The 17628-nt window shown below is 44.0% G+C and overlaps 1 protein-coding gene across 6 annotated transcripts in view; it reads right to left on the minus strand.

Annotated features, from left to right (window-relative positions):
- Nucleotides 1–17628, minus strand: part of LOC134927845 (uncharacterized) — a 491244-nt gene that overhangs the window by 384096 nt on the left and 89520 nt on the right. For all 6 annotated transcript variants that reach the window (XM_063922906.1, XM_063922905.1, XM_063922901.1 and 3 more), the window contains exons 4-5: nucleotides 2508–2526; nucleotides 621–698 (exon numbers count right to left, since the gene is read on the minus strand). In XM_063922906.1, the coding sequence (XP_063778976.1) occupies nucleotides 621–689 (69 nt within the window). In that variant the 5' untranslated portion in view covers nucleotides 690–698; nucleotides 2508–2526. The remainder of the gene's footprint in view (nucleotides 1–620; nucleotides 699–2507; nucleotides 2527–17628) is intronic.

A 17628-nucleotide genomic window follows, 5' to 3' on the forward strand; every position in this document is an offset into this window, starting at 1 on the left:
AGTGCACCCAGTCTCACTGGGCACAGAATATAACTGGATTCTGGAGGAGAGGCATAGAGGGAGGAGCCAGGTCACACCATTTGAAAGTCTTAAAGTGCCCATGTCTCCTGCGGATCCAGTCTATACCCCATGGTTCTTGAAGTGTCCCCAGCATCCTCTAGGACGTATGAGAAATTATGAATACTTATTCAAATTATGAACACCTTATGAATACTGGCACACCGAAACCCGTAACACAGAGTCAAACAGAGCAGCATTATATTTTGTTCAATTGGGGCTGTCTAACAGCAAGAACAAAGCAGACGTGCCAGTAGATGTGACTGTTTGATTCAAAGTTTTGTACAGTATTACAAAAAGAAGACTTCATCTTGAGTAGCAAGATTCTAGAAATAACAAGAAATGGAGTTTTAAGGTGGGGTAAACTTGTTTTGCAGAAAGTAGTCTTGTGCCCCATAGAGCTGGTGAAGATCAGGACCAGTAATATACTTTCAACTGTATGCACATACAATAATGTATTGATTATTGTTCCTCCCTAGTGATAGGTCTGCCCCATCCTGAAGAACAGCTGAATAATCAACTTGGCAATAAAGCGCAGTACTGGCCGTCATTACACAACTTACCAATAAGGGGTTCGTTTCGCCTACGGTTTGTAATATAATCTTGCAAGCAGCTGTAATCATGTTGTCCATATCTTGAACCTAAAAGATCATAGCAGTTATTATGATTTTAAGCACAAACTAAGTAAAATGAATCCTGATCTTACCAAAACTAAGAACAAACATGCATATTTTATTTTAAGTCTGGTGGAATAAGCAGTCTCAGACAGCATTAATTTGCTTACAATGCATGATATTTAAACAAGGTGAGGAAACTGCAACATCATAATATTCCCAAAAACTACTTTATTCTCGATGTAAGAAGCATGAACATGTTAATGGCTTTTGTTCATTAAAAGCATACAGCAGAACTTTTCACAAGACTGACACTCTAGAAATGGCATGAGAGAGATCAAACCCATGAGAGTACTGCAGTTTGCGACAAAAAGTTGTCCAACAATGATAATTTTACCTGGCTACTAAGGGGGGAATTTAATTTGCTAGAGCCCATCACCCCCCTATAAACACTGCTCACGCAAATCACAATTAAAATATAATTCAAAGGGTGTTGTCATAATATAGGAACAACACACTAGTCACAATATAGGAATAACATTATTATATCTATATGTTCAATATTATGTGGGGGAATTCAACTAGCGCAGAACTGTAATTTACAGTTGGTTATTTAATCCTCCAGGACTATTCCATTATCCCTGAATTTAGCCTGCAGGCAATGGGGACTTTTTTCGATCCCTGATAAATAGCCTGTTATTGGGAACTCAAACCATGTCAACACATAGGTTCGGGAACTTATAGGGCAATTCTTCAGAAAGTGAACATAAAGTACGAGCATCACACGCTTAATTTTGTTTCCTTTTAAAAGTGGTATGTTAAGAAATTATTATTACAGGTTGAGTATCCCATATCCAAATATTCCGAAATACGGAATATTCCGAAATACGGAATTTTTGGGGTGAGACGGAGATAGTGAAACCTTTGTTTTCTGATGGCTCAATGAAAACAAACTTTGTTTAATACACAAAGTTATTAAAAATATTGTATTAAATAACCTTCAGGCTGTGTATATAAGGTGTATATGAAACATAAATGAATTGTGTGAATGTACACACACTTTATTTAATGCACAAAGTTTTGAAAAATATTGGCTAAAATTGCCTTCAGGCTGTGTGTATAAAGTGTATATGAAACATAAATGCATTCTGTGTTTAGACTTGGGTCCCATCGCCATGATATCTCATTATGGTATTCAATTATTCCAAAATACGGAAAAATCGGATATCCAAAATACTTCTGGTCCCAAGCATTTTGGATAAGGGATACTCAACCTGTATATGAAAATGTTATTGCTTAGTAGCAATGCCTTACACTATAACTTAAGACCCACTAAAATCTTGGTATTTGAAGAAGCGTGTCACTGGAATTTGTGTAGCTGTCCCGTGCATCACCAAGGGAATCGCCCTAAACCGGATTCTATGAATAAAGGCCTGATAACAGGGTAATTTACAGAGCGAGAGAAAAGGTCTTTAATTAAATAGACCAGACGTTTAAGTCTGAGGCTACCACCTTCTTTCATATCGGGTCTAATTGAAATCCCCCCTGGGGGTGTGCGCACTCTGACAAATATTAATTTGCTGACAAAGTCCATGATATAAAATTGGAATGTTGGCACTTCACGATAATCATCATCAGCAATATTTCACTCATTCCACAGAAGTGGGTCGAAAATTTGGTGATGTTATAGTACTATCATCTACCGCGAGGTGTGCAGAGGAACATCTTAACACACAATGTACAACTGAATATCTTTGAAAGTGTCAAACTTTATATGAAATTATTTAAAAAGAAGCCTCTGGCTACTAATATGTTTTAAAGTAGTCACGTACTTACCTTTTAAAGTATATTCAGTCTTAGAGAGTCATTTGAAAGCAAAAATGAAAAACACAAAAGTTAATTACTACAAGAATATATTTACACTGTGCAAATAACTAAATAATATAACATGGTATTAACAACAAGGTAACCAAAGTTTCAATGAATAGCTTTGCTTATAAGCAGTGCAATGTTAGTTAAAACATTATTTTAAAAAGGAATGAAGCATAAAAAATAAAAACAGGATAGGGTTATCTGAAAATCATTCATGGATGCTAAATCTAAAGTCAGACGTGGATAGTAAGCAAGTAAGTAGTTCCAAAAAGATTGCCAAACGTGTGTAGTAGTGCGTCCTAATTGTATAGTTCTATACAAAATAACAAACTATAATACTACACTATGACTTGGGGTCTTTAATTATATGAATAAATCTTGTGTTGAGGACAGTGAGAAAAATACATAAGATATAATGGAGGTGATGAAAACACAAAGTGGTAAGTGTAAATATTTGGTACTAGACCTTTTTGAATCAGTTTGGTCAGTTGCAGTTTTAATTAGCGCACAATGGGGGTGATTCAGACTTGATCGTAGATGTGCTAAATTTAGCACATCTACGATCAGTTGCACAGACATGCTGGGGGGACGCCCAACACAGGGCTAGTCCGTCCCGCATTTCAGTCCTTGCCCCGTCACACCAGTACAAAAGCATTGCACAGCGGCAATGCTTTTGTACTGGAAGAGTAGCTCCCCAACAGCGCAGCTCCTGCGCGCTGGCAAGGAGCTACTCGTCGCTGCTCGGGTCGCAGTGGCTGCATGTGACGTCACGCAGCCGCTGCGGCCCGCTCCCCCAACGGTCCTGCCACGCCTGCATTGCCCGGACCGTGCCCCCTAAACGGCGGCCAAACGCACAGCACCGATCAGGTCTGAATCAGCCCCATTATCTGTGTTCACTTAAACAGTATCAAACTATGTAACAACATTTTTTCCCCCCACATATTATTCACATTCAATCACTGCTAAATGACAGATCACCACCAAGGAAGACAAAAGAGAAAATTTCCAAATGAACAGATTTGAACTTTATTTTGATCACTTCACTGACTGAAATTCACCAAAGGGCACAGTCTTCTGCAATTCACTACTCCACCTGTAGTACACTAAAGACCTGCTGCCACCCCAGTGTGTTTAGAGGTATGTCACGTAGATCTTTGAGTTAAAACATTAAACAGATTCCACTTTATACAATTGAGCGATTGACCACAGAGACGCTACTCTCTGACAGCAGCCAATCGCTGCCTAACCGACAGCAGCCACCCTAGTGCCTAACATCAATCTATATGGTCCAAATGGAGTAGTCATCTAAAACACAATCAAGTAAAAAAAGCACTTATAGTTAATGTTCTCGTTCAATCCTCTCGGAGCAATCCATTTTGCGTCTTTCTGTAACAGGATGCATTCCCAGTCACAAGGCCTTGAAAAAGCTGCAGGCTATCAGCAACGAAATGCATCGGTGCACCATGACTATCACCACTTGGACTATGAATCTTTACCTGGAAATCCTGAACCAGCTTCTGAGACCATTTAGGAGAAAACCAGCCTACTGCAGACCGCTTCCATTGCAGAACTGCCTGGAGCTTTATACAGAACAGATTCATTATAAAATTGAGGATTTGCCATACAGCACTAAGGCTTGCATCCTAATAAATGACTTTTCCTCCAGCGGCTACCATAACTGCTCCACTCCAAGACAATATATGGATATAGAGGACTGAATGAGAACATTAACTATAAATTATTTTAGTAATGGACTTTTATTTGATTGGTGTCAGTTTTTAATATGAGTTGTACTATGTGTAATTGATGCCAAGTCATGTGTGTGTTGTGATGGTTCAAATCAGCTACATTTTTGGTAACCTTATTAATACTGAATATTTTATTTGTATAGTTTGGTACATTTGACACACACTCCTGATTGTGAATCAATAACGATTTACTATTGTATCTGCGCTAAGCGCAATGCGGTACAAGTTGACCCACTAGGAAGTAACCTGTGTTAATGGCCACCGGAAGTAAAAGGTGCCCGGGGAGAAGGCGCGGTTATATGCAATGCCCAGTAATGGCCTGGCCTGTCAGATACAATTAAGCGCCGATGGCGCAAGCGCATGGAGATGACACATTACCAGAAGCAGGAAGCACCTGGTGAGCAGCCACGGTCATGTGAAATGTACTCCAGAGGTCAGGCCATACCGGTACATAGAAGTGGCGGTGGCACAGTCCTGTGGAACGTAAGCCGGAGGTCCTGCCAGATAGGTGTTATGAATCAGAGTGAGCTGGGAGCACTACATTTGGCATACTTTGGTAAGTCACGGTTTATATGATTTGGACATCACAGAGTGGCAGTTATGAAGAAATGTCTCAGAGCAGTCCAGATAAAGACCAGAGTCAACAGACAGGTTATCATGATAGATCTGTGACACCTCGACGCCAGAATTGCGGAACCACTTGGAAATCAGCGCAGGAACACCGGCCGCAGGCATCCCGAAGGTAAGTATTGGGGTGAGGGTTAGGCCACACGAGAGGTTACCGTAGCAGTCAACCCCCCCCCCCTCCCGAGTCTTAGTCCTAGCCACCACCCTATGCGATTAGACGCAACCACCCCCCTCCCCCCACACTATCTTATCCCTAGCCGCCACCCCAGATGGGTTAGAGTTAAGGTAGGGGGCAGGGATTAAATTACCTCGTCCCCTGACAGAATTTTAAAAATCGGGATGCCGCCGTTGGTCATGTGACCGTCGGCATTTCAAACACCAGGATTATCTATCATACCCGTGAGCTACATCATAATGCCCTATTGTGCTTTTTCACTGGGCGCCACAGTGGGTAAAGATGAGGTGGCGCTCCATGGACCATGCAAAATATGTAGATGCAATCCATCTCAATGTTTTAAGACCTTTAAGGTGTTTTCATCTCGAGAGATATATAGAGATATACACTGCTCAAAAAAATAAAGGGAACACTTAAACACATCCTAGATCTGAATGAATGAAATATTCTTATTAAAATACTTTGTTCTTTACATAGTTGAATGTGCTGACAACAAAATCACACAAAAATTATCAATGGAAATCAAATTTATTAACCCATGGAGGTCTGGATTTGGAGTCACACTCAAAATGAAAGTGGAAAAACACACTACAGGCTGATCCAACTTTGATGGAATGTCCTTAAAACAAGTCAAAATGAGGCTCAGTAGTGTATGTGGCCACCACGTGCCTGTATGACCTCCCTACAACGCCTGGGCATGCTCCTGATGAGGTGGCGGATGGTCTCCTGAGGGATCTCCTCCATGACCTGGACTAAAGCACCCGCCAACTCCTGGACAGTCTGTGGTGCAACGTGGCGTTGGTGGATGGGGCGAGACATGATGTCCCAGATGTGCTCAATTGGATTCAGGTCTGGGGAACGGGCGGGCCAGTCCATAGCATCAATGCCTTCGTCTTCCAGGAACTGCTGACATACTCCAGCCACATGAGGTCTAGCATTGTCTTGCATTAGGTGGAACCCAGGGCCAACTGCACCAGTATATGGTCTCACAAGGGGTCTGAGGATCTTATCTCAGTATCTAATGGCAGTCAGGATACCTCTGGCGAGCACATGGGGGTCTGTACGGCCCCCCAAAGAAATGCCACCCCACACCATTACTGACCCACTGCCAATCCGGTCATGCTGGAGGATGTTGCAGGCAGCAGAACGTTCTCCTTGGCGTCTCTGGCAGTGCTCCTCCTGTTCCTCCTTGCACAAAGGCGGAGGTAGCGGTCCTGCTGCTGGGTTGTTGCCCTCCTACGGCCTCCTCCACGTCTCCTGATGTACTGGCCTGTCTCCTGGTGGCACCTCCATGCTCTGGACACTACGCTGACAGACACAGCAAACCTTATTGCCACAGCTCGCATTGATGTGCCATCCTGGATGAGCTGCACTACCTGAGCCACTTGTGTGGGTTGTAGACTCCGTCTCATGTTACCACTAGAGTGAAAGCACCACCAGCTTTCAAAAGTGACCAAAACATCAGCCAGAAAGCATAGTAGCTGAGAAGTGGTCTGTGGTCACCACCTGCAGAACAACTCCTTTATTGGGGGTGTCTTGCTAATTGCCTATAATTTCCACCTGTTGTCTATTCCATTTGCAAAACAGCATGTGAAATTGATTGTCAATCAGTGTTGCTTCCTAAGTGGACAGTTTGATTTCACAGAAGTGTGATTGACTTGGAGTTACATTGTGCTGTTTGAGTGTTCCCTTTATTTTATTGAGCAGTGTGTGTGTGTGTGTGTGTGTGTGTGTGTGTGTGTGTGTGTGTGTGTATTTATTTATACATACATACATACATACATATATACAGACGTATCCACTTAACATCTAGCCTCTCTGCACATTAACAGCACCTATAATCACTGTGACCTGGGAGCGCCGAGCAACGCTCCGTGCAACTTTTTCCATTAAAATGCTTCTAATTTGCAAAACAATGCGAATAGGACGCACAAGCAGGTTATGCTGATTAAAAGGATATGCAGCATGCCTATATTCTGTTTGCGATCGCTGCTCTATCTGCATACAAAATGTATCTGTGTTGTCAGAGAAAACACTAACGTAGCAATTTGTATGCAGATACGGGCACGGACGCACATATGAGAGTCTGCTATTTTCACAGCAATGCGAATAAGACACATTCCCGGCAAAAAAAACAAAAAAGAAAGACACGGGTCGCTATCACGTTGCATGGCACCTGTCAGCTCACTAGCGCCAGGCATCTCCCGCTGCGTGTTCAATATCCGCGCACAACTGTTTGAAACATGTATACCCTTCACCTTATTACAAACAGAGTCACAAATAAATACAGTATACTGAGCTTTGAATGTCAGTCCGACTCCTTTTGCCAAGTTGTTCACAAAAGGTGAATTTTGGAAGTTCATTCAATTCCAAATGATAGCGGTTCTGTTTGTTATTAAAACATCAGCTTTGTTTTTATTACTGCACTATTATTGTTTTTATTGCTTGTGGCTCCCATTCCGCTGCTATCAAGCACTGGTTTGGAACACATTTTTGCAGAACCGCTATCATTTGGAATTGAATGAACTTCCAAAATTCGCCTTTGTGAACAACTTGGCAAAAGGAGTCGGACTGACATTCAAAGAACTACATACAGTGATATGGAAATATAGCTTCCAATGTTAAAAAACACATATAACCTTTAATCTTAAAATAAAACCGGGTAGTCTAGAGCACACCTGTGGCCGACCGGAGACGATGGCACACCCAAAGAAATTCCGGAGGTGCCACCACCACCAGCCCCGCCCAAGCGTGCAACACCACTCGGTCAGACATAGGTGAAACAACAATACCCACGAAAAAGGAAAAATACCAAAAAGAAAGGAAAAAACTAAGAAAAGACTTTGCTGTTGGTACTTAAATCAGATAGTAATCCAAGAGATTATAAAAAGATGCCATATGGATTGGCTTCATTGAGCCCAAGCGGAGTGATAGTTCCCAATTCGAAGATCCACCTGGATTCGCGTTGTCTAAGTTTAAGTTCCCTATCGCCACCACGGATAGAAGAGGGAATGTGGTCTATCAGCATGCATTTGAGACTAGATATAGAATGCTTGAGTCGTAGCCAGTGTTTTGCTACTGGCTTATCAGTTTTGTTTGTTTCGAGTGCCTGACGGATGGAATAGCGATGGTTCACAGAAGCAGCGAGTCGTCAACCCAACGTAATAAAGTCCGCAAGGACATATAATGATGTAAATCACATGATCAGACATGCAGGATAGCTTGTGCTTAATGGAAATCCTTTTTCCACTATGTGGATGTGAGAAAGAAGAACCACTGGTCATTGACCTGCAAGTGGTGCAATCGGGGCAGCGGAAGCAAGCAGTTTCTCTCATCGTTAGCCAAGTAGTATTGGTTTTTTGAGGTTGTAGAGATGGTCGCATCAACAGCTGCCGTAGATTTGGCCCTCTACGATATGAGTACATAGGAGGTCTTTGGCTTAAACCATCCAATTTAGCATCACTAGCAACTATAGGCCAGTATTTTTTAAAGGCCTTTTCAGAAACTCTTGCATTGGTGTCAAAGGTAGAGGTAAAGATAGGTCTGCTTGTGTCAAAGGTCGGCGCAGATATATATATCTGGAAAAAATCAGGAGAATGCGCCCATAGTGCAGATAATAAGATTTTACTCACCGGTAAATCTATTTCTCGTAGTCCGTAGTGGATGCTGGGGACTCCGTAAGGACCATGGGGAATAGCGGCTCCGCAGGACACTGGGCACAGCTAAGAAAGATTTAGCACTACCTGGTGTGCACTGGCTCCTCCCACTATGACCCTCCTCCAGACCTCAGTTAGGATACTGTGCCCGGAAGAGCTGACACAATAAAGGAAGGATTTTGAATCCCGGGTAAGACTCATACCAGCCACACCAATCACACCGTATAACTCGTGATATGATACCCAGTTAACAGTATGAACATAACAGAGCCTCTCAACAGATGGCTCAACAATAACCCTTTTAGTTAACGATAACTATATACAAGTATTGCAGACAGTCCGCACTTGGGATGGGCGCCCAGCATCCACTACGGACTACGAGAAATAGATTTACCGGTGAGTAAAATCTTATTTTCTCTGACGTCCTAGTGGATGCTGGGGACTCCGTAAGGACCATGGGGATTATACCAAAGCTCCCAAACGGGCGGGAGAGTGCGGATGACTCTGCAGCACCGAATGAGAGTACTCAAGGTCCTCCTCAGCCAGGGTATCAAATTTGTAGACTTTTGCAAACGTGTTTGCCCCTGACCAAGTAGCAGCTCGGCAAAGTTGTAAAGCCGAGACCCCTCGGGCAGCCGCCCAAGAAGAGCCCACTTTCCTTGTGGAATGGGCTTTTACAGATTTAGGGTGCGGCAGTCCAGCCGCAGAATGTGCAAGTTGAATCGTGCTACAGATCCAGCGAGCAATCGTCTGCTTAGAAGCAGGAGCACCCAGCTTGTTGGGTGCATACAGGATAAATAGCGAGTCAGTCTTCCTGACTCCAGCTGTCCTGGAAACATATACTTTTCAGGGCCCTGACTACGTCCAGTAACTTGGAATCCTCCAAGTCTCAAGTAGCCGCAGGCACCACAATAGGTTGGTTCACATGAAAAACTGATACCACCTTAGGAAGGAATTGGGAACGAGTCCTCAATTCCGCCTTTCCCATATAAAATACAGATAAGGGGTTTTGTATGACAAAACCGCCAATTCTGATACACGCCTGGCCGACGCCAAGGCCCACAGAATGACCACTTTCCACGTGAGGTATTATAGCTCCACGGATATAAGCGGCTCAACCCAATGCGACTTTAGGAAATCCAACACCACGTTGAGATCCCACGGTGCCACTGGAGGCACAAACGGGGGCTGACTATGCAGCACTCCCTTAACAAAAGTCTGAACTTCCGGCAGTGAAGCCAGTTCCATTGTGGAAGAAAATCGATAGAGCCGAAATCTGGACCTTAATGGAACCCAATTTTAGGCCCATAGTCACCCCTGACTGTAGGAAGTGCAGAAATCGACCTAGCCGAAATTTCTCCTTTAGGGCCTTCCTGGCCTCACAGTACGCAACACATTTCCGCCATATGCGGTGATAATGGATAGCGTTCACTTCTTTCCTAGCTTTAAATAGCGTAGGGATAACTTCCTCCGGAATTCCCTTTTCCTTCAGGATCCGGCGTTCAACCGCCATGCCGTCCAACGCAGCCGCGGTACGTCTTTGGAACAGACAGGCCCCCTGCTGCAGCAGGTCCTGTCTGAGCGGCAGAGGCCATGGGTCCTCCGAGATCATTTCTTGGAGTTCTGGTTACCAAGCTCTTCTTGGCCAACCCGGAACAATGAGTATCGTTCTTACTCCTCTCCTTCTTATTATTCTCATTACACTGGGTAAGAGAGGCAGAGAAGGGAACACATACACCGACTGGTACACCCACAGTGTTACCAGAGCGTCCACAGCTATCGCCTGAGGGTCCTTGACCTGGCGCAATATCTTTGTAACTTTTAGTTGAGGCGGGACGCCATCATGTCCACCTGTGGCCTTTCCCAACGGTGTACAATCATTTGGAAGACTTCTGGATGAAGTCCCCACTCTCCCGGGTGGAGGTAGTGTCTTCTGAGAAAGTCTGCTTCTCAGTTGTCCACTCCGGGAATGAACACTGCTGACATGATTTTCCGCCCATCAGAGAATCCTTGTGGCTTCTGCCAACGCCATCCTGCTTCTTGTGCCGCCCTGTCGTTTACATGAGCGACCGCCGTGATGTTGTCTGACTGGATCAGCACCGGCCGGTGTTGAAGCAGGGGTCTAGCCTGACTTAGGGCATGGTAAATGGCCCTTAGTTCCAGAATATTTATGTGTAGGGAAGTCTCCTGACTTTTCCATAGCCTTGGAAGTTTCTTCCCTGTGTGATTGCCCCCCAGCCTCGAAGGCTGGCATCCGTGGTCACCAGGACCCAGTCCTGTATGCCGAATCTGCGGCCCCCTAGAAGATGAGCACTCTGCAGCCACCACAACAGCGACACCATGGCCCTTGGAGACAGGGTTATCCGCCGATGCATCTGAAGATGCGACCCGGACCACATGTCCAACAGATCCCACTGGAAAATCCTTGCATGGGACCTGGCGAATGGAATTTCTTCGTAAGAAGCTACCATCCTTCCCAGGGCTCGCGTGCATTGATGCACTGACACCTGTATACGTATTAGGAGGTCTCTGTCTAGAGACGACAACTCCTTGGACTTCTCCTCCAGGAGAAACCCTTTTTATCCTGTTCTGTGCCCAGAACCATACTCAGGAACAGTAGACGCGTCGTAGGAACCAGCTGCGACTTTGGAATATTCAGAATCCAGCCGTGCTGTTGTAGCACTTCCCGAGATAGTGCTACTCCGCCGAACAACTGCTCCCTGGACCTCGCCTTTATAAGGAGATCGTCCAAGTACGGGATAATTATTTCGGCCATTACCTTGGTAAATACCTCGGTGCCGGGGACAGACCAACGGCAACGTCTGGAATTGGTAATGACAATCCTGTACCACAATTTTGAGGTATTCCTGGTGAAGAGGGTAAATAGGGACATGCAGGTAAGCATCCTTGATGTCCAGTGATACCATGAAATTCTCCAGGCTTGCAATAATCGCCCTGAGCGATTCCATTTTGAACTTGAACCTTCGTATATAAGTGTTCAAGGATTTCAATTTTAGAATGGGTCTCACCGAACCGCCTGGTTTCGGTACCACAACATTTTGGAATAGTAACCCCGGCCTTGTTGAAGGAGGGGTACCTTCATTTCACATGCTGGAAGCACAGCTTGTGAATTGCCGCCAGTACTACCTTTCTCCGAGGGCAGCAGGCAAGGCTGATGTGAGGTAACGGCGAGGGGGAGTCGCCTCGAACTCCAGCCTGTATCCCTGTGATACTATTTGCAGAACCTAGGGATCCACCTGTGGGCAAACCCACTGGTCCCTGAAGTTCCCGAGACGCGCCCCTACCGCACCTGTCTCCACCTGTGGAGCCCCAACGTCATGCGGTGGACTCGGGGGAAGATTTTTGATCCTGGGAACTGGCTGCTGGTGCAGCTTTTTCCTTCTTCCCTTGTCTCTGTGCAGAAAGGAAACGCCTTTGACCCGCTTGCTTTTCTGAAGCCGAAAGGACTGTACCTGAAAATACGGTGCTTTCTTAGGCTGTGAGGAAACCTGAGGTAAAAATTTTTCTTCCCAGCTGTTGCTGTGGATACGAGGTCCCAGAGACCATCCCCAAACAATTCCTCACCCTTATAAGGCAGAATCTCCATGTGCCTTTTATAGGCAGCATCACCTGTCCACTGCCGGGTTTCTAATACCCTCCTGGCAGAATGGACATTGCATTAATTCTGGATGCCAGCCGGCAAATATCCCTCTGTGCATCCTTTATATATAAGACGACGTCTTTAATATGCTCTATGTTAGCAAACTATTATCCCTGTCTTAGAGTATTAATATTATCTGACAGGGTATCAGACCACGCTGCAGCAGCACTATTTATGCTGAGGCAATTGCAGGTCTCAGAATATAACTTGTGTGTATATACAGACTTCAGGATAGCCTCCTGCTTTTTATCCGCAGGCTCCTTCAAGGTGGCCGTATCCTAAGACGGCAGTGCCACCTTTTTTGACAAACGTGTGAGCGCCTTTTCCCCCTAAGGGATATCTCCCAACGTGACCTTTCCTCTGGCGGGAAAGGGTACGCCATCAGTAACTTTTTAGAAATGACCAGTTTCTTATTGGGGGAACCCACGCTACTTTACACACTTCATTCATTCATCTGATGGGGGAACAAAACACTGGCTGCTTTTTCTCCCCAAAAATAAAACCTCTTTTATGTGGTACTTGGGTTCATGTCAGAAATGCGTAACACATTTTTCATTGCCGAGATCATGTAACGGATGTTCCTAGTGGATTGTGTATATGTCTCAACCTCGTCGACACTGGAGTCAGGCTCCGTGTCGACATCTGTGTCTGCCATCTGAGGTAATGGGCGCTTTTTTGAGCCCCTGATAGCCTTTGAGACGCCTGGGCAGGCGCGGGCTGAGAAGCCGGCTGTCCCACAGCTGTTTTACGTCATCCAGCCTTCTATGTAAGGAGTTAACATTGTCGGTTAATACCTTCCACCTATCCATCCACTCTGGTGTCGGCCCCACAGGGGACGACATCCCATTTATCGGCCTCTGCTCCACCTCCACGTAACCTTCCTCATCCCACATGTCGACACAGCCGTACCGACACACAGCACACACACACAGGGAATGCTCTGACTGAGGACAGGACCCCACAAAGTCCTTTGGGGAGACAGAGAGAGAGTATGCCAGCACACACCAGAGCGCTATATAATGCAGGGATTAACACTATAACTGAGTGATTTTTCCCCCAATAGCTGCTTGTATAAACTCTCTAGGAGCTCAGGAGAGCCCCTAGTGTGCATCCAGCTCAGCCGGGCACAGGATTCTAACTGAGGTCTGGAGGAGGGTCATAGTGGGAGGAGCCAGTGCACACCAGGTAGTCCTAAATCTTTCTTAGCTGTGCCCAGTCTCCTGCGGAGCCGCTATTCCCCATGGTCCTTACGGAGTCCCCAGCATCCACTAGGACGTCAGAGAAAAATTTATTACACACAGATTAAAAACGGAACATTCCATGGATTATAAAAGACTCGTACCATAAATGACCCACTCTTTGGGCCAGTTTAAGCACATAAAACAATCCACCAGGCAATCCACCAAACCTGCTGCAATCAAAGACCGGACCATACACCGCGCCGGAATAAGCCGAACCCGTCAGGTCACTCACAGTGAAGTAGCCGGGATGTGTGAGCCGGGTGGGAGAAGACGCACGTCTGGCAAGCCCCGCCTCTACGCGTTTCGTAGTTACTTCGTCAGGAGGCTGGCTTATCAGACGTAATGGGAGCTATATATATCACAGCAGGATGTTTTACAAGCTGGATCCACTAATTAACAGCAGTTATATTAGTTCTCCTCCATTACTGCAGTCTTAACATACAACGGGAATACATAAATAATTAAACATCTACCGGACAGGCATATATCAATGAATACTTAATGAATCACATAGTTAAAACATTTTAAAAATGTATTATACAGTATGTATCAATCAAACAAGGTCATCTAACCTCAATTACACGTGTTAATTTCCACATTTATTTTTTTATTTTATTATTTTTCAGTCAATAAATGTCACCTGAATAAAGTGCCAGTGCAAGCTTCATGCAGGAATATAGTACCGCCCGTCTGCGCTAATTATACAGTTTAGTAGTATCTGCTTAGGGGCTAGCCCTACATTTAGCCATAATTTAAAAAAAATTTACAGGTCACATACAGTTTTACAGAATGTCCGAGAGATAACTGGTTACAATCAAAGATAACAAGCGGCTATACGTGCTGTAAGAGAATATGCAATTATAGGTATAATAGATAATATTGCAGTAAGCATATATATCAATTTCAGATTGCTCACAATATATTGTCGGATTATTCCCATTAGTAGGCAGAGCTAATCACTTCCATTACACAATCCGATTAAATTTAAAAAGCCCATTTTCTGAAAACAAAAATAAAAATGTACCAAAATGTCACTACCAATATACTGTATGTTTTTAATGGGCATTACATATTGCAACCATATCCTGGAACACAGAATGTTAACACACCTTATTTGAGGAAATCTATGAACAGACAGGATCCAAACATGGTATATTATCTGTCTCTAATGAATGGAGTGATCTCATAATTTTCATTGAGACCATGGGGGATCAGTGTATTAAGTGTTAGTATCCAAAATGTCTCCCTTTTAAGTAGACGTTCCTCTCTAATTCCTCCCTCTTTAGTAAGTGCCACATGTTCAATACCGGCAAATCTTAGAAGAGACGGATCTGCATTATGTCGTTCTAAGAAATGCCGTGGGACACTGTGGTTCATAACTCTGTTCTTAATATTTCTACTGTGCTCCAGTATTCTAGTTTTTAGTACTCTTTTGGTCTTTCCAACGTATCTAAGACCGCAGGGGCACATCAGAACATAAATACAAAAACTGGTGTTACAATTTATAAAAGATTGAATAATGTGGTTATGACGTAACAAGTTTTTCTCCATAATCTTTTTGGCCCCCTTATCAGCCAAATTACAGACTTTGCACCCTCCACACTGAAAAAAGCCTTTCACAGGTGCAAGGAACTGAACATCCTTTTCTACCTGAACCTTCTCAAGTTTACTTTTTGACACCATAGTTTTTAGAGATCTTGCCTTTCTATAGATGATGTCAGGTTTTTTGGGGAGCTCGGGTCCCAGTACAGGGTCCAGTTTAAGAATCTTCCAATTTTTTGGGGCTATTTTTTCCAAATCCTTAAAACCAGTACTAAATTGTGTAACCAGTGGACAGAATGACTTGCATTCTCCCTTATCTTTATTCTTATATACCAATAACGAATCCCTTTCCCTATCCCTAGCTTTAAGCATAGCCTTCTGTGTAAGATCTTTAGGGTAACCACTCTCCATGAATCTATCGGTATATATTTCTGCTTGTTCATCAAACTTGGAGAGGTTGGTACAGTTTCTTCTTAATCGAGTGTATTGGGAATACGGTATGTTCTCCTTCCACTGAGGAAGGTGACAACTCTTAAAGTCCAGATAGCTATTGCTATCCACCTTTTTGAAATGTGTAGACGTCTCTATCTGACCTGTATTTAAGAACTCTTCAGTGGATATGACTAAATCCAAAAATTCTAGCCTATTTGGATCAAACGTACAAGTGAATCTCAGATTGTACGTATTCACATTAATTTTTTCCAAAAATTCAAGCCATTCCATTTCATTCCCATCCCAGACAATAATCAAGTCGTCTATGTATCTTTTATACATGACGATTTTGGATCTCATCTCACCTTGCAACGTTTCAACCTCCCATTGGCCCATATATATGTTAGCCAGGCTTGGGGCACAAATACTCCCCATAGCCGACCCACATACCTGTTGGTACCATTCTTCCAAAAATGTAAAATAGTTATACTTGAGCACAAATTCTAAACAGTGGCAGATGAATTTACACTTTGTATCACTAATCTCAGGATCTTCCTTGAGTTTGGCCTCTACTGCCAGAATTCCCTTGTCATGTGGAATCGACGTGTAGAGCGGCTGAACATCAATCGAACACCATTTATAAGATTCCTGCCATTTTAATCCCTTTAATAAGTGCAAGACCGCAGTAGTGTCTTGAATGTAATAGGCCCTACACACTGGACGATTTTCAGAAAGATATGAACGATCTCGTCAATAAATGAACGAGAACTCGTTCATATCTTTCAGTGTGGAGACTCCAGCGATGAACGATGCGCGGCCCCGCGCTCGTTCATCGCTGGTCTCCCGTCGGCTGTGCATGCAGGCCAATATGGACGATCTCGTCCATATTTGCCTGCACTTCAATGCAGCCGCGTGACGGGGGGAGTGAAGAAGCTTCACTCCCCCCGTCACTGCCCCCCCCGCCGCCGGGTCGCTCGTCGGCCGTATCCGCCGTCTGGCAGCTCGGCGGCGGGTCGGCCAGTGAGTAGGGCCCCTTAGAGTCTAGACTAGAGACATATTTCTTAATATAACAATCCACAAACTCAGAGACTCTAGATGTAAGTGACCCAATACCACTAATGATAGGTCTTCCTGGGGGGTGGGATAGACTCTTATGGGGATATGATAGAATGTGGCCATACGTGGATACAGATTATATAAATAGTTGTATTCACTCAGTGAAATACTATTGGTGGCTAAACCATCCTTCAGGATACCCTCCAGGATCGTTAAAAATCCACTCGTAGGGTCATCCTTAATCTTCAAATATGATTCAGAATCATTGAGCAACCTATGGGCTTCTCCCACATAATATTCCCTATCCATAAGCACTATCCCACCCCCCTTATCAGCATTTTTTATTACTATGTCCCCATTTGTGGCTAACCCCTTCAGGGCCTGATGTTCTAATTTGCTCAAGTTATTAGTTTTCCTTGCATGAGTATCAAGAGTTTCCAGATCCTTTTTCATCATTTGACTGAACATTTCTATGTAGGGACCCTGTGACTCCAAGGGGTAAAATGTTGATTTTAGTCTTAAACCAGATTCCCCCTTGTTTTGATCCCAGTTCCTTACTGGTGCATCTGTTTTTCTAAGAAAAGGTCTCTTTAAAGTAAGATTCCTTACATAAAGATTTAAATCAATATACGTATTCACCTTAGTTAAACCAGATGATGGTGCATAGGACAATCCTTTCGATAACACTTTTTCCTCTACTGGATTAAGTCTATATTTGGATATGTTAAAGATGCCCTTATTAGATTCAGTTAATGAAGGTTCCTCAACTTTGGTTCCCTGCCTGGAAGATCGTTTCCCTCTCTTTCCCCTAGTCTTCGTTTTCTCCCTGTGGGTGTATTCTGCTCCCTGTCGTAATGTTCTTTCACCTCGCCAAACCGATTTGGTCTGGCCCTTGATCCTAAAAAACAGTCTCTTTCCCTATATTTCCCAGATTTTCCCTCTTTCCC

The sequence above is a fragment of the Pseudophryne corroboree genome, chromosome 5, assembly GCF_028390025.1.
Source record: "Pseudophryne corroboree isolate aPseCor3 chromosome 5, aPseCor3.hap2, whole genome shotgun sequence".
NCBI lineage: Eukaryota > Metazoa > Chordata > Amphibia > Anura > Myobatrachidae > Pseudophryne > Pseudophryne corroboree.